The sequence below is a fragment of the Mus caroli genome, unplaced genomic scaffold (assembly GCF_978045245.1).
Source record: "Mus caroli unplaced genomic scaffold, Mus_caroli_1 scaffold_10, whole genome shotgun sequence".
In the NCBI taxonomy this organism is placed as follows: Eukaryota; Metazoa; Chordata; class Mammalia; order Rodentia; family Muridae; genus Mus; species Mus caroli.
In genome coordinates, this window is record NW_028227265.1 from 12,370,409 (window position 1) to 12,391,000 (window position 20,592).

Genomic DNA, 20,592 nt, shown 5'->3' on the forward strand with positions numbered 1-20,592 from the left:
AGGTCGTTTTAGAGCCTTAGAGGACCCATGCTCTTTTTAGACCAAACAAGCTGCCTTTCTGCCCTCTGTGTTTGCTGAGTTACAGGCTCAGATGGCTGACCGGGTCAATAGCAATATGCTCATATGAAGCCAGTTGTGTCCTGGCTACTAGATATGTGGATCTCACAGACACAGAGGCTAAGGGACATTGAGAACCAGTGATTTCACCAAGACAGATCCCAAGGCTGGCAATTTACACTTTATCAGAATTCAAAGAATTCGAAGATGGAAGTTAGCCTGCAGATTCTCATGTGTCATCTGACGTCCCCAAGCTCATCTCATTAGAAGCATAAACTAAGCCCTTACCCAGGAGATATGCTATCATTGCGTGTGGCCTTTCACATAGTTTGCTGATGGAAGTCACTAGAAGTTTGTCCTCTGCAGATAACAGGCCAGTTCTGCCCCGTCTGCATTCCAGCCCTGAATCACACAGTGACACCATATCCTGCCCTGCCCCCGACTCTGTCCCTCTTCTATCTGGCAGCTCCACTGCTCCGGGCTCTGAGAGGTTTGCAGAAATGGGGGTGGATGGGAAAGGATCAGTCTCAGAAACTGAAAGTCGGGGCCAAGTGGACACCCATCAAATCCTGCAATGAGCCAGTCATGGGAGAGACATGGTTAAAGGGACCGAGTCTCATCCCCTAAGGAACTCAGAAATACAGCCTGAATGTTTCCTAGGTGGAGGAAGAGGGGGAAAGTGAGCTTTATCCCCATAAAGGTTGCAGGGACTTAAAAAGAGCAGTGTTAGGTGTGTCCAGCCAGTGGTCTGGACAACATGTGGCCAAGGCTAGCTATGAATATAGCCCAACATGAAGTCATAAGCTTTGGGGCTGGTGAGATGGTTCAGTAGACAGAGGAGTTTGCTGCTCACGCCTGATGACAGGAGGTTGATTCCCTGGAACCCTGGAGAGGTGGAACTGACTTCACAAAGTTGTCCTCTGACCTCTACATATGTGCAGTGGCATGTACAACCCACTGCTGCCACCATTACCATAACCACCGCCACCGCCACCACAACTACTAAATGTGGGGCCTCCAAGATGGCGCAGTACCAGGGAACTTGCCACCAAGCCTGACAACCTGAGTTCATTTCCCCGGGACTCACAAGATGAAAGGAGAGAACCAACTCCCCCTGTGTGCACGCAATGCACATAGTAAATAAACATAAAATTAAAAGTACACAAGTCGGGGCTGGAGAGATGGCTTAGCAGCTAAGAGCACTGGCTGCTCTTCCAGAAGACTCCGGTTCAATTCCCAGCAACCAGATGGTAACTCAGAACTGTCTGTAACTCCAAGATCTACCACTCTCACACAGACACATGAGCAGGCAAAACACTAATGCACATAAAATAAATAGATAGAAAGTATCTATAAAAAAGTACACAAGTCTAAAAAAAATGTAACCTTGTTTAAAGTATTAAGGTATTACACGCTTTTTTTTTTTTTGGGCAATGTTTTTGTGACATACTTGTCAAGCCGGTACTGTGAACTTTGGTTTTTTGCTGTTTTTACAGCACTGGAGAGTGAACTCAGGGCCTTCTCCATCCCCAGCTGAGTGTGAACATTGTAGACTAGAGAGTCACGTTACATCAAAAGGTCGCATGTGCCTATGAGTACACACTAGGACATGTGTGAGTCCAGAGAGCGTGACACTTGGTGAGACAAGCCAGACACAGCTCATGACAAACTGGAAGATTCCAGAAGGGGCAAATCTAGAGGCAGAAATGTAGATCTGTAGTCGCCAGTAGAGGTGAAGAGAAAGGAGATAAAAGGTGATAATTGCAGATGGAGCTGGGGAGAGATCGGTTGGAAATGTCTCTGTCACAGAAGCAACAGGACCTGAGCTCTAGCCCCAAACCCATGTCAGAGCCGAGGCAGTGACAGTGTGTCTGTAATCCCAGCCCTGGGGAGACAGGAGGATTCCTGGCCATCACTGGCCAGTCAGACTAGCTGGCTAGTGAGTTTCAAGTTCAGTGAGAGAGCCTCTCTCAGAAACTGAAGCGGGAGGCTGGAGAGACAGTTCAGGGAGTAAAGGCTCCCGCAGTGGAAGGGAGAGAGCTGACTTATCCAAGTTGTTCTCTGCTCAGGCCTGAGGAGTGAAGTTTGAAACCCATGGAGAGGGGGGACTTACCCCTCCACACACATACACACACACACACACACACAGACACACATTGAGACATACATAGACACAGACACACAGACATACACAGAGCCACACACACACACACACATAGACACAGACATACAGAGACACACACATAGACACAGATACACACACATAGACACAGACACATACACACATAGACACAGACACACACATACACACATAGACACAGACACACACATATACACACACACAAACACAGATACATACAGACACAGACACACACAGAGACATAGACACACAAAGACACACACAGACACACACATAAACACAGACACACACACAGGCACATACATACAGACACACACACAGAGACATACACACAGGCACATACAGACACAGATACATACAGACACAGACACCCACAGAGACACAGACATACACATTGACGCAAACACACAGACACACACAGAGATACAGACACACAGACACACAACACACACACAGGGACATACACACACACTCACACACACACAGGTAGAGGTGTAATGACATCTTTTTACGGCAGGAAGCTGAGGCAGCAGAGAGCCTGCAGAACGCTTGTCCCTTCCTCCCACCTTGCATTAGCATTGTTTGTTATGTCTTACTACAATCTTGCTGTGCTGGGATTATATCCGCACACTACCACATCTGGACTATTACCGGGTTCTGGGGACCAAACTCAGGCTTGTGTGGCTTGTGTTTTACCCTGAGTCATCCCCCAGTCTCAAGAAGTAGTTTTGAGTAAGCCTTGAAGGAGAAGAAGTGGGCCGGAAGGACTGACATATTGTCCGGGGCCAGACTAGACAGAGCCTTGTGTATAAAGATAAGACCTTTTCATTTTACCACAGATCCTGGGCACACTCCAGATGGCCTGGGTGATGGCTGAGGATGGATAGTTTATAAAAGTTATTTGATGACATGAGATAAATCTTGTAGGGATGTTTTATCCTCCGGTCAGCATAAATGATGACATGATGTGTCGGAAGGGGACCTGCCTGTCCCACCAGACGGGAAGACGGTTATCACCTGGGTGCAGATGTCATTCCACACAATACGACTGCATAAGGGTACCACTCTGAATGTGTGCCATCCTATAACTAACCTTCTATGCGAGTTGTATCACATACCTCCCACATGCTGACTGCTTTTCTAGAAACACTGGGCATTCAGGTAATGGCTCCCCAAAAAAGAAAAATAGAATAGTAACGAATCTGTCAGACAGGTATCATAGCAACCTTATCTTCCTCTACAAGAAATCTGAACATGAATTGGTTTTCAGACAGGCTTTGAACAATTGCTGGGTGAAGTCAAAACACAGACACATTCACCCTGTGAATTTTGTCCCATAAACAAAAGAGTTGTTATTTGATGCAAAGAAGGAAGGGAAGATGGATGGTGGGTGGTTGTGGGAATGGCAGCATATAAAGGAGTGGGGGCTGATCTCCACCCTGAAGCCCCGGCAGTGGTCCTAGGATGACCATGGCAGGCTTGGTGTTCCTGGGGCTCGCACTGAGCAGTGGAGCCACTGTAGCTAAGTCAGAAGGGGGCAGCCTCTGCTCAAGGAGCCAGGTGTTCTTCAGAGACGCTTGCTATGAGTTTGTGCCACTGGAACACACCTTCTCCGGCGCCCAGGGCTGGTGTGAAGGGCACGGAGGCCATCTGGCCTTCATTCCCGATGAAGACACCCAGCAGTTCCTGCAAAGACACATTACCCAGGACAGAGAATGGTGGATTGGACTCACGGGAGGCTCGGGGCACAATGGCACCGTGGGAGGTAGGTGCTGTGTAGCTGGGTCTGATGAGAAGCATGTGATAAAAATTCTTATCGCTACATCTTACTCAGAACCCCAGGGGGCAAATTAACATGTTCTAATTTTCATGGCAAAGACACCATTAGTTGTTTGGTGCACTGGCTAAAATAATTCATGAATAGTAACAAGTAGAGGGGGTGGTCTAAAAACACGCTTATATTCCTCTAGTTCTGGAGTCCGTGTTCTCTGTGGTGCGGTGCCTCTGTACCGTACATTCTGAGGGCAAATCTTCCCCCGGGAGGTTGCCAAGTCTCGCACCTGAACACTTCCAACCACCTTCTCAGGCTCTAGAAACTTCTGGAGCAATGCAAGTCACTTCAGTATGAACTCCACTCATGCCTAGACATGGCTGAGCAGATGCCCTGCGTCATCTACCCATGGGCATCATGGAATGCTCTGGGCTCTACCTTCTGTCACTCCCGGCTAGGTAGCACTACCTTTTATGGGTGCTCCAAGACGGTGTCCAGTTTATGTCTGAGCATTTGAAACTAATGCTGAGGACACACCCATTCTCTGGTGTGGGGAAAGAGAGCCATCAATTGAGCACCTATGGCGTAGGAGGAGCTGAGTTCAGTCAAACACTCTGCGTAAGGCAGGGTAAGAGAGGACCCCTGCCAAGCCCTGCTGCCCTTACTTCCATTCAGGCTCTGCGACCTGGCTGGACACCTCAAATGTCAACTACAGCAACTGGCAGGAAGGACAGGCCACACCTGCCCCAGGGACCTGCGGCTACATCGGGAGTGGTCCTTCATCTCAGTGGGCTGCCCTAGAGGACTGCACACAGACCTTTGCCTTCGTCTGCGAGTTTGGTGAGCTGGTCCTGTGGGGGCTTCCTCCCTGCCCCCTCTATCTTCCCCTGCCTATCTGCTTTCCTTCCTTCCTGTTCCCCTTCCTGCCTGTCTTCCTCTTCCCCCTCAGTCCTCATCTCTCTAACCGTCTCTCTTTATGGATCCCCTCCATCTCTACAGGTTTCCTGTGCTCTTTCTTTCTCCCCTAACTCTGTATCTCCCTGTCTCTTGGTGGGTCTCTTCCTTCCCTTCTCTTCTCCTCTCTTCTCTCTGGGTCCCTCATCTTCCTGTCCAGGTGCCTTGCCTGCAGACTTCTTCTTCTTGCATGTTTGGGACTTTCTCCCTTTCCATCTCCCAAGCCTCTGCTTGTGTGAAGCTCTCTATCTCTCTGTATCTCTCTCCTCCTCTCCAGCTGGCCCCGCTCCATCCTTGTGTCTCATAGTCCTAGCCCAGCATTCTCCCAGCTCAGTGTGTGTTCCTAAGTTGTCACCTTCCCTTTGTTGCAGGGGTTGACCGCAGTCTGGCTTGTGAGGGCCACAACGCCACCATGCACTGTGACTCGGGAGAAGTCATACTAGTCCAGGATGCTTTCTACGGGCGCCAGACCCCCTATTTGTGCACTCGGGGCATCTGGCCTCCCTCAGACCTGGAGGGAGAATGTGGCTGGGTCAGCGTCAAGGATGAGGTGGCAGGTAGGACCCCAGGGCCCTGCAGCCCTTAAATAGGACACTGAAGCACCTTCACCAAGGCCATCAAACCCAGTTTCTGAGGTAGGAAGGCTTCTAATTCTCCTACCCCTCCTGGGTGCAGGGAATGCCAACTTAGTTAACCCATATTTTAAAATTACAAAACAGTTCAAGTCTGCAGGCAAGAGTAAAGAGAGCTGGACTGTGCGGTTTATATCTGTGATCCTCACACTTGGGATATGGAGGAGAGAGGATCAGGAGTTCAAGGCCCCCCCTTAGCTACCTAGCAAGTTTGGGAGCAGCCTGTGCTAAACGAGCCCCAGTCTCAAGCCAGCCAAGAATAAAGACTATTGTGATAAACTCCCAGACAACAGTCACCTTTGCTAGCTCTTTTTTTTTTTTTTTTTTTTTTTTTTTTTCTGAGACAGGGTTTCTCTGTGTAGCTCGGAACTCACTTTGTAGACCAGGCTGGCCTCGAACTCAGAAATCTGCCTGCCTCTGCCTTCCGAGTGCTGGGATTAAAGGCATGGGCCACCACGCCAGGCTTTTAATACCATGGAACATTGTAGCATTCGCTTCGGATTTGCTCAGAAAGAACTGAATATGGCACCACAGGGCTCCAATCCTGCCCGTTACTGCTGGAAACACTGTGTTTACGAACAGCACACCTGGTCCTCAGTTCTGCCTTCTTTCTGGGCTTCCCTAAGCCTGTGTGATCTTCCTTACGTAACCGACAGTCTTCTATGTGTCATCCCTCAGCTTACCGTTGTTTGGGGGATGTGTGGTCCTTCTTTCTGCATGCTGTTCTGGTTTGTTTAGTTTGCCTCTTACACAGTGCTCCTCCTTTCCTTCTCCACCCCATATGTGTAAGCCAGAAGACAACCTTAGACGTCATCAGTCAGGGTTCTCTTGAGACAGGGGGTCTCACTGGAGTGGAACTCGCTTAGACTAGATCAGACTAGACTAGTTAGCCAGTGAGCCTCACGAATCTGCCTATCTCCACTTTCCCAGTGCTAGGATTATTCATTTATATCACTGTGCCCAGCTTTTCTACCTGGGTTCCGGGAGTTGAACTCGGGTCCATGTGTTGGCATGGTTTGCTTTATTGACTGTGTTATCTCCCCAGCCCTTAGAGCAGATATTCCCTACCTATGTGGTGGTTTCCCTTGCTCCCCTCGTCCCTTGAAATCAGCTAAAATCTCCTCTGACCAATCCTTGCTCCATCAAAGAGCTCAGTTTCAGGGACTAGTCGGGCTTCCTGGGGTCTCCTGTGAAGACTCCAGAACCTTCCAGGATCTGGGACGTCGGGGAATCTGTCTTTGTCTGTTTGTTCAGACACCAGGGACCTGGAAAGACAGGTGTTTTCAGCTCCTCAGCTAATGAGATTCAGCCTGGGAACCCTGGGGCCACGGGATTCAGCCTCCTTGATGTACCTGTTAGCATTTCCTCTTAGAGGATCTGTCCCTAAACAAAGACCTGTGAGAACTGTGGGGTGCAGAATACGTTCTGTGCCTCCTCCCTCTGGGGAGAACATGTCTCTTTTCCCTCAGAACTCTTCTTTGCCCCACTCCTCTCTGTCCCACATGTTCACCACAGTGTCCTTGCTCCCCCTGGAGCTGCTGTGGTGGCGCACGCCTTAAATCCCAGCACTTGGGAGGCAGAGGCAGGCAGATTTCTGAGTTCAAGGCGAGCCTGGTCTACAGAGTGAGTTCCAGAACAGCCAGGGCTGTACAGAGAAACCCTGTCTCAAAAAACAAACAAACAAACAAAAATACTGAAATCACTTTGTAGTCCTCAACGTCTCTCTTCTGAGTTCCAGACTTCTGTGCTGGGTTCTCCAAGATGGAAGGACCTCAGCTGGAGAAGCGGAGGGAGGAGGCTTCCCCCCCACACACAGCAGGCTGGAGCTGGGCTGGCTGCTTCCTCAACAGTCAGCTCTTAAGGTTTGGAAACAGGGTCAGTCCACCCTAGAGAGCACACACTGGAAGGGAAACCTGGACCCCATTGGGAAAGGGTAAGAAAACCTGGCAGGGCCCCAACATCTGATTGTATCGGAGTGCCCGATCACTCAATCACCAAGTGGCCAATAAACATTTATTGAAGACCAATAGCGCTATGCACCCTGGGATCTGTAGAGATAGGATGAATCAAGTGTCTGCTTTCGAAGAGCTCAGAGTCCAGGGAGGAGACAGATAAATGTTGCCATGGGAGAGAACAAAAGGCACTGCATTTACTCATTAAAATGTGCTTTAGGTTTACCATGTGCTAGCTGTGTGTTTACGTGACAGTGCGCAGAACGTTTAAAATACTCCCCAAGCCTCCGGAGATTGCCATCTAGTGCTGTGGATACCTCTAGGAGTATGTAACCAGACAGAGGGCAGTCACCAACTAGGCCTCATTGTGCTAGGGTATTGTGCTGAGAGCTGGGGGTGTAGCTCGCTGCAGACAGCCTGCCTGGCATGTGGGGGGGTCTTAGGTTTAATTCTCCAAAACCCCCATACCCCTAAAGCCACAATTGAAAGAGTTAATGTTTTGGGTTGGATGCAGTGGCCTATACCAACAGTCCCAGCTACTCAGGAAGTGGAGACAAGAGGATTGGTTGAGGTCAAAGATTAAGGTCAGCCTAAAGCAGAATGAGACTCCACCCGGCTCCAAAACTAGAAATCACTCAGCTGTAGCAGCGGTCTACCCCTTTAACCGCAGCCCTTGGAAGGCAGAGGCAGGTGGATATCTCCGAGTTCAAGACTAGCCTGATCTACATAGAGTTCTGTTTCAGCTACCTAGTGAAGGCTTGTTTAAAAATTTAAAAATGTATAAAGAAAGGAAGGGGGAAAGGAAGAGAGGAGAGAGGGGAGAGGAGAGGGAAGGACCAGAGGGGAAGAAAAGGGGGAAAAAGGAAAGGGAGGGGAGGAGATAATCCATCAGTCAATCCATCGATCATCAATCGTCAATCATGTTAAGTCATTAAACAGGGCAGCTCAGTCCAGGGAGCTGGTTTTTAAAGTCCTGGAAGATCTGAGAAACCATACAACCTTTATAGGGCCCTAATCCCTAGAACTGTGGGAGTGGTGAACTGGGGCTCAAAAAGCCACTCACAAGGCACAGGGACATCCCAGGTGGCTTAAGGTCACCAGTCACCTGACTTGGGGATGGAGGCCTCCTTTCCCCCATCCCCAAGTCAATCTCCAGGATTGTCCATTTGAGAACAAGGTAACCCCACGCGTCCCTCTAGGCAGGGAACTCTCTCCTCAAGGAAACAGAAAGGAGCTGGGGAGGAGAAGCCAGCAAGGTTCCCAGCAAGGTTCCCCGGTGTGAGCACACCATGGCCTGGAGCAGCCACTTTTGAGGATGAAGGGAAACTTAAAGCATCCGAGGACTGGATTCTGCCTCAGACGTGGTACTGGCGGCAGCCTTTCCCAGAACCTGGAGAAGAGAAAGCAGCCAGTCCAGTCTACCCAGATTTCTGTCCTTTAGAACTGGAGGACAAGAACCTGGGCTGTTTTGAGCCACTGTTTGAGCAGCTGGAGATGAACATGTATCCTCCACACATGCTTGGACTGGGCTGTCTGGGCGATGAGATTGTGATGTGGGACAGAGTCGGGTGAGGGGACATGGGGGTGCATTGACAGGTTGACTCCCCAGAGGAGATGGGAAGTGAGGAGACCACCAGGAAATGTGCAGGTGAGGGTTTGGGGAATGGGTAGGCAAAGTCCTACAGGAAGAGGGAGTTGGGAGGTATAGGAAACTCCAGAATGCATGGTGTGATTCTAGCACACAAGGTGACAGGACGTCCATCCAAGGAGCCAGGACTTTTTCCTGCTGGGAAGAGATGGAGGCTGCTGGGCAGAGGGGGAACCTGGATTTGGTTTTTCAAGGCACCCAAGCTGCTGTGAGTGTCTGGGTGTGCTAGGAACACAGAGAGGGAGCCTGGCATCTGAAACCTAGGTGGGAGATGCAGGTAGCACACTTGGGAACTGGAAAGAAAGGAAGGAGGAAAGGAAGAGAGGAGGGCAGAGACGCAAGCCTGCTGGTATTGCTCATTGGTGAGAGTTCAGGATGCTGTGATGGCTCTGGCTTGGACCACTCTGTTTCCCGAGGTCTGGAAGGCTGAAAGAGAGACTGAGAGATGAAGGGCCTCATGTGGAGAAAGAAAAGAGACAGCAGTGTCCTGGGCTTGTCAGAACAGAGATCTCTAACTGGGGGGTATTGACTGGCAGACATCCATTGTTTAACGGTTATAGAGGTCAGAGCCCAAGATCAAGATATCAGGAGAGTTATATTCCCCCACTGCCTGAACGCTGTGTGAGAGAAGGCTTCCCAGCCTCTTCTCGCCGTTTTCTGGTATCCCTTGGTGTCCTTGGCTTATGGAAACATCTGTCTCTGTTTCTGTTTCCACAAGCTATAGAAGAGAGTGTCATTGGTCCGTGAGATTGATAGCAGCCTAGCAAACAGAGAAGAAAGGTGGAATCCATGCTCAGGATGCTGTCTGGGGACTGGGGGTGGGTATGTTATGTGTCTTGATAGCTAAACAACGACATAGGCATTTAACTATGTCACAGCTTAGAGCAGGCATGGGTGGTCTTCCTGTCGTCTTAGCTCAGGGTCTGTGGGTGTCATCAGGCATTTGATGGGTGGGGGCTCAGGATATGAGTGGATAAGGTAACTGTGATGCTCTGCTGAGTGTGCGTCTGTCCTCTCTCCCATGCTGTTCCTGTCTGTCTCCTAGGCCAGTGTCAGGGGCTGCAGGCATGCCAGGTTGCGGCAGATGGGACCTACTTTGGAGACCCATGCCCCACCAGGGGCAGCTACCTGTGGGTGCAGTACCAGTGTCTGGAAGGTAAGTCTCCAACTGGGTGGGCATGGGAATTTTCTTATTTCTCTTGTATGTCAGCCTGAAATTCTCCTTCCCAAGTGATACTTCCCCGACAACAGCTTCCCTGTAGCCAGACATCTCTGTCTCCTGGTGTGTGTGTATGTATGTGTGTGTGTGTGTGTGTGTGTGTATAGACATCTATGCCTCCTGGCCTGCTCTCTTGGAGTCATTTGTGTGTGCACACACACACACATGCACACACACACACACAATTTCTTTTAAAATTGATTTAAAAATATTTTTATTTTATATGCATGAATGCTTTGCCTGCTTGTGTGTATGGGTGAAACACACACGTGGTGCCTGCGGAGGTGAAAAGAGGGTGACAGCTCCCCTAGAATTGGAGTTACAGATGCTGTGAGCCTCCGTGAGGGAGCTGGGAACTGAACCCAGATCCTCTGCAGGAGCAACAAGGACCTAACCACTGAACCATCTCTCCAGCCCGAAGATTAAAACCCTAAAAGTCATGAAATAACCCACACTACCACCACTTGTAAAAATGTCGCGGCATGTTTGCAGACATGACTATGAGTGAATGTATATGCATTCTGAACTAAAATGTAATCATTTGAACAATATTAATCTAAGCCTGTCTTTTCTTTTTTTAAAAAAAGATTTATTATATATAAGTACACTGTAGCTATCTTCAGACACACCAGAAGAGGGCATCGGATCCCATTACAGATGGTTGTGAGCCGCCATGTGTTTGTTGGGACTCAGGGCCTCTGGAAGAGCAGTCAGTGGCCTCAGGGGCCATCTCTCCACCCCTATCTTTCCTTTTTCATTTGTAATATACCCAGGACACATCTCTAAGTCACTTCCTTACATTTTGGAGGGAAGAATGGCTTGGCTCTGTGACGCAGAGTTTAACCAGGGTCTTGGGTGTGAGCATGGCTGTGGCGCTGTCCACTGAAGCATGGGCATTGTGCAGCGGTGGCCACACCACACTGGAGACAGTGACCCCCCTCAGCCAGCAGATTTGCACTGCCCATGGCTCCCTAGTGAAGGATAGGGCCCTATGAGACTCCCCCCAAGTCTGTGGGGGACTTATGCTTGGCCTCAGTACTGTGTAAGCAACAGCCACAGTGCACACTTATCTTGACGCGAACCTGGCATTCTTTTCAGAGAAGAAATTGCTAGCTGTTAGCTAAGTGCATCTTAAGTGCCACTAGACAGCACTAAATTACCCTCCCGGAGAGTTGCATTAATTCACTTTCCTACAAAGAGTACAGACGCCAACTTCCCTTAAGGGTGAGACAAAGCTCTGTGCCATCCTGTGACAAATGACTCAGAAGAGCCACTTCTGCCCAGGGCATGAGCCATAAGGACCTGAGGGGAAAAGATGAATCATTGTGGGGAGGGGGTGTGAGGAGGGAGAGACTCCTAAGGACATTGTGGGACAGGTACAGGAAGGGGAGGGTGGCAGCTGACAGGCTTTACCCGTGCCACTCGTTTGCTGGTTGTGCCTGGGTGAAGCAAAACCAGGGGTGATTCTCCCTCTCTTATTGTCTGGGAGGAGCAGGTCATATGCCTTGGCCCCGACTTTGGTGGCTTTGCTAGCAAACAAAGCATGTCTTTTGGAGATCTGTCAACCGCAGTGTATCACTGAAGTGTATCGCTTAGGGCAGAGAAGGGTGTGGCAACCACATTTCATCCTGTCCCTGTGAGCCAGGGTGTTCTGATTAGAGCTGTCCTCTGACTCATGAAGAGGGACCAGAGGTCCCAGCTGCACTCTGAGCACCCCCTCACAGCTGAGGTGAGAGTCTGATGGTGTTCTGCCTCCATCCAGAGGGTCTTTTGTTTCCAATTTAGCGCCCAGGCACAGGAAGGCTGCAGTAAGCAGGTTTGCACAGGACTGTGTGGAGCCCCAGCCAGTTCTGCTTGTCTCAACCCACCCCACTCCAGTTTTTGAAATTCAAGGCTTACAATGTTTAATATGAACCAGTTTACAGCGACTCATTTGCCACTTTTAGCCATTCTTTTGTTTGTTTGTTTTTTGTTTTTGTTTTTTGAGACAGGGTTTCTCTGTACAGTCCTAGCTGTCCTGGAACTCACTCTGTAGACCAGGCTGGCCTCAAACTTAGAAATCCGCCTGCCTCTGCCTCCCAAGTGCTGGGATTAAAGGCGTATGCCGCCATGCCCGGCACTTTTAGCCATTCTTAAAGGAAGTTTTTTGGGGGACGGGGGTGTTGTTTGTGTTAGTAGTTTTAGCCATTATAAAATAGACTTGGGGACTGGAGAGATGGCTCAGCAGTTAAGAGCACTGACTGCTCTTCTGGAAGTCTTGAGTTCAAATCCCAGCAACCACATGGTGGTTCACAACCATCTATAATGAAATTGGATGCCCTCTTCTGTTGTGTCTGAAGACAGCTACAGTGTACTTACATATAATAAATAAATCTTTTTTTTTAAATAGACTTGGATAATTGGTGTCCTAGGTAAGTAAATTAAGGTGTATTATGAAGCTGTTAAACAGAAGAGCACAACTCTAGAACATCCACAGACCAATCTCTATGATGCATTAGGTTAAAAAATGCAAGGTGCTGGGTAGCAAACACGGCCCACACCATCTGTCCATCTGTGCAAATAGAAGAACATGCATGTTTGGGTGTGCTTGTGTGCCTGTATCTCTCTAAGAAGCAATCCAGGACTATGGTGACAATGACTGCCACTAGTCATCAGAACAGGGGTCTTGAGGTGGGTGTGTGTGTGTGTGTGTGTGTGTGTGTTTGTGTGCTTTCAGAGGCTGGCCTTGATGTGGTGGAGTACCAGCCTTGTATGTGAGAGGTCCTGGCTTTGATTGCCCAACACCACAGATATCCAGGCGTGCTTGTAATCTCATCATTCCCGAGGCAGAGGCTGGAGGCTCAGAAGTTCAAGGTCTCTGAAACTATGTTTTGTGTTTGAGGGTGGAGATATATAGATCCTGTTTTTTAAAAAAAGTAAAAATTAAAATGAAAAACATTTAAAAGGTCAGAGAGATGGCTCAGCAGTAGAGGCTCTTGTGACCAGGTGACCTGAGATCCATCCCTGAAGTCCACATGGTGCAAAGAGAGAACTGACTCATCCAGGTTGTCCTTTAACCTTCACACACACATGCATGCATGTTCATGTATGTGCCCCACACAATAGGTAAGTAAACAAACAAACGAACAAAAAGATCTCTCAAAAGTAAAAATAATCAGGAGGCAGAGGTAGACGGATCTCTGTGAGTTTGAAGCTAGCATGGTCTACACAGTGAGTGCCAGGACAGCCAGGGATATAGAAAGAGACTCTTGTCTCAAAATAAAATAAAATAAAATAAAATAAAATAAAATAAAATAAAATAAAATAGTAAAACTATAACAAACTTTAAATGCCTTATAGAAAAGCAATGGCTACATGGGTAGAAGGATGTGAGTCTTAAAGAGAAACAACCACCATTGGTTCACAAATTCACAGAACGTCATGCTTGGGTCTGCAGGCCTGCGGCTGGTGGTGCCCAATGGGAGCTTCATCTTTGACAATGTCACCATCTCCCTGATGTGGCTCCTTTCTCCCTACACTGGAAACCTGTCCTGTGTACTCAGCATGGGAGACGGCTATACTTTTGACCCCTACTACCCTCCCAGGTAAGAGTGACCTCTGATCCTTACGGCAGGTTGCATCGGTCAGCTTTTGCTGTATAACAAGCTACCCCCAAACCTGATGGCTGGAACCGTACTTCTCATTTCTCATGGTTCTGGGGACGGATGGCTGGCTGGATTTCCTGGCTGGGCTGACCCTGTGGGTGACTGGACAAGGAAGGCCTCCCTCTCTCTCACATGTCCCATGGCTAACTAGATGTCAGCTGAGGGCATGTGTTGTTCACCATTCCACAGGCTGGCCCAGGCTGGATTCCACATGGGTTCTAGATTTGAGAGAGTGCTATTGGCTTTTTTCTGTCAAAGTGGACTGGCAGCTCTGCCCTAGGATGGTGCCAGGCCGTGTGCTCGGGCGCCAGTGCTGCATTCTGTGTCACTTCACCTGGTCTCTGGCCACCTGAGCCCTGTCACATAGTCCTTTCCCATCACAGTTCAGCCACCCTGTCTGTGTGCCTTGGACCATGTCACACTGCTCTAAGCCTCAGTGGCTTTGTCCGTGAGAACAAGATGACAGGGCTGGTGTCTTAGTCAGGGTTTCTATTGCTGCAATGAAACACCGTGACCAAAAAGCAGTCAGGGAGGAAAGGGTTTACTCGGCTCACACTTCCACAGCATGGTTTATCATTGGAGGAAGTCAGGACACAGGAACTCAAACAGGGCAGGAACTTGGAGGCAGGAGCTGATGCAGAGGCCATGGAGGGGTGCTGCTTACTGGCTTGCTCTTCATGGCTTGCTCAGCCTGCTTTCTTATAGAAACCAGGACCACCAGCCTAGGGATACCACTACCCATATTGGGCTGGGCCCTCCCTCACTGATCACTAACTGAGAAAATGCCTTACAGCTGGATCTCATGAAGGCATTTCCTCAACTGAGGCTCCCTCCTTCTTTGATATTTCTAGCTTGTGTCAAGCAGCCAGTACAGCTGGAGAGATTGGCTCAGGGGTAAAAGGCCTGAGTTTTATTCTCCAGAACCCATTTAAAAAACAAAACCCCCAACCCCCAACCAGGCATAGTGGTCTAACCTGTCTTCCCAGTGGTGTAGAAGCAGAAACAAGAACCCCTAGGGCTCACTGGTCAGCCACCTAGCCTACGTGATGAATTCTAGGTTAAGGAGAGACACCTGTGGTAAAAATAAATAAATAAATAAATAAATAAATAAATAAATAAATAAATATAGGGCTGGTGAGATGGCTCAGCAGGTAAGAGCACTGACTGTTCTGTCAAAGGTCCTGAGTTCAAATCCCAGCAACCACATGGTGGCTCGCAACCATCTGTACAGCCACAGTGTACTCATATACATAAAATAAAAATAAATAAATACATCTTTTTAAAAATAAATAAATAAATAAATAAAAGGTGGACAAGACCCAAGGCTTGACATCCGAAGTTTTCTTCTCACCTCTACATGCTCCCATACACACATGCACATGCATGCACATGTGTGTGCAGCACACATAAGCAACCCTTTCTCCCTGACACCTCTTTGGGCAGCAGCTCTAAGCAAAGGTCACCAGCATTTGTCTCTTTCAGGAGAAATAGATGACACCATGCCCCTCCACCCTCACCCCACCCGAGTGATTCAATTTCCCCTGTTTTAACAATCCACTGGACCCTGAAATCACCCAGCCACTTCTGTCATTTCTATTCACCTCGGGATGGTCCCTTGTCATACATGTGCTCTTGTTTTTGCCAACAGTGTTAGCACCCAACTTGCAGAATGTTTTAATTACGCAGGTGCCATACTGTGCAAATGTCATTGTGCTTAATTCCCTACCTTCCCTGCTCTCCTTCCTTCTTTCGTTTTAATTTCTTCTTTCTAAAAACATTGCCACATGCACATGTAGAGAGGCCAGAGGACAACTTTAAGGAGGCAGAGATCTCCTTCCACCCACGTGGGCTCTGAGAATGGAACTCAGACCACCAGGCCTGACAGCAAGCTCACCCACTGAGTCACCCCCATTTGTCTGTCTGTCTGTCTGCCTGCCTGCCTGCCTATCTGTCTGTCTGCCTGGTTCTCTCTCTCTCTCTCTCTCTCTCTCTCCTCTCTCTCTCTCTCTCTCTCTCTCTCTCTCTCTCTCTCTCTCTCTCTCTCTCTCTCTCTCTCCTAGATAGAATCTCCTTCCATACTTACTATATATCCCAGGCTGGCCTTGAACCTCTTACTCTCTTGCCTCATACCGAAGGCTTGGATTATAGCTATGAGCCGCCATACCCCCAGTCCCCTTACTTGTTAGAGTTTTTGTAATGCTGGGGTTTGAACCTAGGGTCTCATGCATGCTAAATTAGTGCTCTACCACTAAACTATAGACTTCTAGTAGTGCTTAGCCACTTGTTAGTCTAAGAGGTAGAAACTTTAAAATTGAACCCCACTCCTACCAATGGATACCTACACGACCTTGTAGAGAACCAGCCTGATAAACCAGAGGGTTCTCCTTGGAAGCACCCTTTTCGCCTTGCATTTGATGTCCTTGTTCACACATAAGTCGGACTGTTTTATTTCTCTGCCCTGGAAAAGCCTCTGCATATCTGAGATTGTATTGTGGGTCTTACAGAACAATTTATATAAAGCCAACCTTGTCAAAGCCCAGAATTGGGTGACATGTGCCCCCTACTGGCAGGACTGGGGATTGACTGTTTTTCTGCCCGCCCCCCCCCCCCCCATCAGGAGTTGCCTGGATACCTAGGCTGTACTGGGGAGACAATCTTGTTGGGGAAAATGTTAATTACAAGGGAACATAAGCCTTGTGGAGGAACTAGGTGCACACAGGCCACTGGGAGGCAGAGAGTTGGTGGTTGTGAAGAAGTCTAAAGCTACAGTCTTTTGGATTTTAGTGCAGAAGCAGACAGGCTAGGGCAGTGGTTCTCAACCTTCCTAATGCTGAGGCCCCTTAATACAGTTCCTCATGTTGTGGAGGAACATAACATAAAATCATTTTCATGGCCCTTTAATACAGTTCCTCATGTTGTGGAGGAACATAACATAAAATCATTTTCATTGCTACTTCATAACTGTAATTTTGCTACTGTCATGAGTCGCAATGTAAATATCTGTGTTTTCTGATAGTCTTAGGCAACCCCTCTGAAAGGGTCGTTCCACTCCAAAGGGGTCTCAACCCAAAAGTTGAGAAACTCTGATCTAGGGGAGGGACTGGCCTGGACCTGAAGAAGCAGGTCGTACCCTGCAAAACGCTTATCCCCCTGTACTCGTGGGTACGAGGGAAGATGAGAGATTCTGGGAAGCTCAAAGGTGTTCTGACCAGGAAAAGCTGTTAATGCTTGCCTGTTAGAGGAGTCTGTTCTTGGGAGAGGAAAGTGGGTAGGTACTGAGGACCAGATACTGATGGGAACAGGAGGAGGAGGAAGAGAAGGAAGAAGAAGAGGAGAAAGGAGAGGAGGAGGAAGAAGAGGAAGAAGAGGGGAGGAGGAGGAGACAGACTAAAGGATGAGGTCAAAGTGGAGTGCCATGGGAGACACTGCTGATCCCTCAGGGTCCCTGAGCTTGTGTAGCTCTCAATCAGGGTACTGTCACCCACACACTGGCCCTGAGCCACCAATAGATGGGGGAATGTGCCTGGGGGCACAACCTGTCCTTAGGGTGAAGCAGCTCCCTTCAACTAAAGGGATTCCTAGAGATACATAACGGAGGTTCTTGGGGGCCCATGGGTCATCTGCTACAAAGGAGAGAAGACAGCGCTTTAGCCTCCAGAAGCATGTGTTCTATAAGGCTCGTGCTGTTCCAAGGGGCTGGAGAGGTGGCTTGTATGCAAGCATGAAGACTTGAGTTTGATGCTCAGCACCCTCATAAAAAGTCAGGCATGGTGGCATGCATTGTAATCCCAGGACTGGGGAGACTGAGACCGGAGGATCCCGGTAGTTCACTGGACTCCTGAAGAACATCACCCAAGGTTGGCCTCTGCCCCTCCTCCCCCCCCCCAAATAAGTAATTGTTTTGAAAGGGTTGGCAGCTGAAATTTTCCAAGGCTGATCCATGCTATTCCTGATCCCATGCTAAGTTGTCATAGTGTGACCTCCCCTAACATAGAGAACAGGGCATGCTGAGTGACATTTTTTCTTGTCTTTGTCAAACTTTTATTTATTTATTTATTTATTTATTTATTTACTGACTGACTGACTGAGACAGTCCAGACTAGCCTCAAAAATCACTATGTAGCAGAGGATGGTCTTGAATTCTAATCTTCTGCCTCCTCCTGCCGGGTGCTGGGACCACAGATAGGCGTCGTCGCACCCAATTAACGGAGGGCTGGAGATCAAATTCTAAACAGCGTCCATGCTAGACAAGACCGCTCCCCACTGTGCTACATGCGGTCCCCGCCCCCGCCCCCGCCCCCGCCATCTTGCCTTTGCAGAGCACGCGAGTTGTGAACTCATGCATGATTGTTGAACCCCCGCTCTCCCACAGTGTGTCCAGCAACGTGACCCACCAGTTCAGCTCTCCTGGGGAGTTCACAGTGTTTGCTGAGTGTACGACCAGTGAGTGGCACGTGACCGCTCAGAAGCAAGTGATCCTTCGCGAGAAGGTGGAGACGCCTCGGATCACTGGGTGCGCTGGCCTGTCTGGAGCTGGAGCCGGCCTTCTCTGTCAGGCTGTCTTTGGGGAACCCCTGTGGGTTCAGGTGGATCTGGATGGAGGTGAGTCTGCAGGATGGAGCAGGTGGAGGCACGTGGTGGGATTTGCCTCTCCCAAACCTATCCAGCTAACCTGAGGCTTTAGCATCTTAGCTACCTTGTGTTCATTTATTTAACACCGGTGGCATCTTCAGGGCTCTAAGTGCTTGGCTTGTGATGGCACACTCAGGATAGACTCCACGTTAATCCACCCCAAACTAGGTTAGTGAGCCGGCGAGAACCCCCACCTTCCCGTCTCTTTCTCCAAGTCCACAATCCTATCTGAAACACCGGTCCTCCATACCACTTCCCTCTGGGGGCCGGGGGTGGGGCTGGGAGGGGCTGCTCACAGCACACAGCCAGTGCTGACCACTTGCGTGGCGCCATCCTGTAGCCATGAAGCCTGACAATCAGCGGTTCACACATGGATACAAGCCTATCCACAGTTCTGGCGAGGGTACACTCTGATTGGACACAGTGTCTTCCACTTAAGCCAGAGGCCATTCTGATTGGTTCCTGCATCTACCTTGATTAGCCAAGGCTTCTACGCTGATTGATTACAGCTTCCGCTCTAATTTATTACAGAGATCACTCTAACTGTGCCCACACGATCCATTACTCCTCGGCACATCCATCCCAGGGCTTGGATAGTTCCCATCGATATTTTAAGTAGCACCGTTTTTTGCCCACAGAGACACCCCTGCCTTATCCACAGCAATCTTTCCCCACAAAGCACAGTCCAGTTAGAGTGCTTAATGGAGCCCTTTTGACATAAATTATGCAGTGCCGAGCTAGGATGATGGTGATGGTGGTGTGGGGGATGTTGGCGGTGATGGCGTAACGATGATGGCGATGGTGGTGATGATGGCGATGATGGTGGTGGTAATCATCAAACGAGCAAGGATCTGACTCAGTATGACATCCTTCACTCGGTCGTCTTAATGGGGTTGTGATGGGGCTCTGACACGGCACTCGTGAGCTTCCTTCCTGTTCCTGTATGCCTGTTGCCTAACAGGGGCTGGTATGTGCACCCGGGGTAAAGTAAAAAAAAAAAAAAAAATCTTTCGTTGATTTATTTAGTCTTCCTACAAATGTAATTGTATGTCAGCTCTTCACCAGGTGTGGGGGAGGTGGGGATACACATGAAAGCGAAGAGCCCTGGTCCTGTAGGGCTTTGGGCTGTCACCATTATCACCAAATGATCACCACCATCACCATCATCACCACCACCACCACCACCATCACCACCACCACCACCACCACCATCACCACCACCACTACCACCACCACCACTACCACCACCACCAGTACGTCCTCTTCCTTCTACTCCTCCTCTCCCCTCCCCCCTTTTTCCTTTTCATCCGCATCCAAACAAGAAATGTATTTGGCATGGCTTCTACTGGAAAGAATATCATCTGGTTACACACACACATATTTTCAACCCACTACAATATTTGGCATCCAGCTAGGACGGCAATCTGCAGCCTGCAAGGGAGGCGCCACTTTGTGGGGAACAGGCTGAGTTTCATAGAGATTTGCCTGTCCTAGGTCATCAGTGGATGTTGGAGGAAACACCTTCACCTATTTTGGCTGAAAACAACTCTTGAAGTCCATTCTCCTGCTTCACAACTCTTGTGCCCCCCCCATACCTCTTTTTCAGTTTCTTACTGGAGGGGGGGTGTCCCTATCATCAGGATGTTCTAAGCATTTGCTACAAACTTCTGGCTTCAAGGACATAAACAAATAACAACGGGGCTGCAGCTGCGGCTGTTGGGAGAGTATTTGCCGATCAAGAAACCCCGGGTTTGGTCTCCAGACTGAACACAGTGGTGCTGGCCTGTAATACTGATTCTTGAGAGGTTCAGAGAGGAAAATCAAAAGTTCAAGGCCAACCTCTGCTACATAGTGAATGAAGTCAAGGACAGCCTGGGCTACATTAGACCCTATCTCAAAAACAAACAATATTTAAAAAAAAAAAATGATCAGAGAGGATCCAG

At 49.0% G+C, this 20,592-nt stretch overlaps 1 protein-coding gene across 1 annotated transcript in view; it reads left to right on the plus strand.

The window, feature by feature from the left end:
- The first annotated feature begins 3,661 nt into the window (after positions 1-3,661).
- The window catches only part of LOC110300494 (polycystin-1-like protein 2), an 81,318-nt gene continuing 64,387 nt past the window's right edge, over positions 3,662-20,592 (plus strand). Inside the window, 6 exon segments of the mRNA XM_085844258.1 lie at positions 3,662-3,962; positions 4,644-4,808; positions 5,294-5,479; positions 10,200-10,310; positions 13,810-13,957; positions 18,390-18,619. Of these exon segments, the coding sequence (XP_085700384.1) occupies positions 3,662-3,962; positions 4,644-4,808; positions 5,294-5,479; positions 10,200-10,310; positions 13,810-13,957; positions 18,390-18,619 (1,141 nt within the window).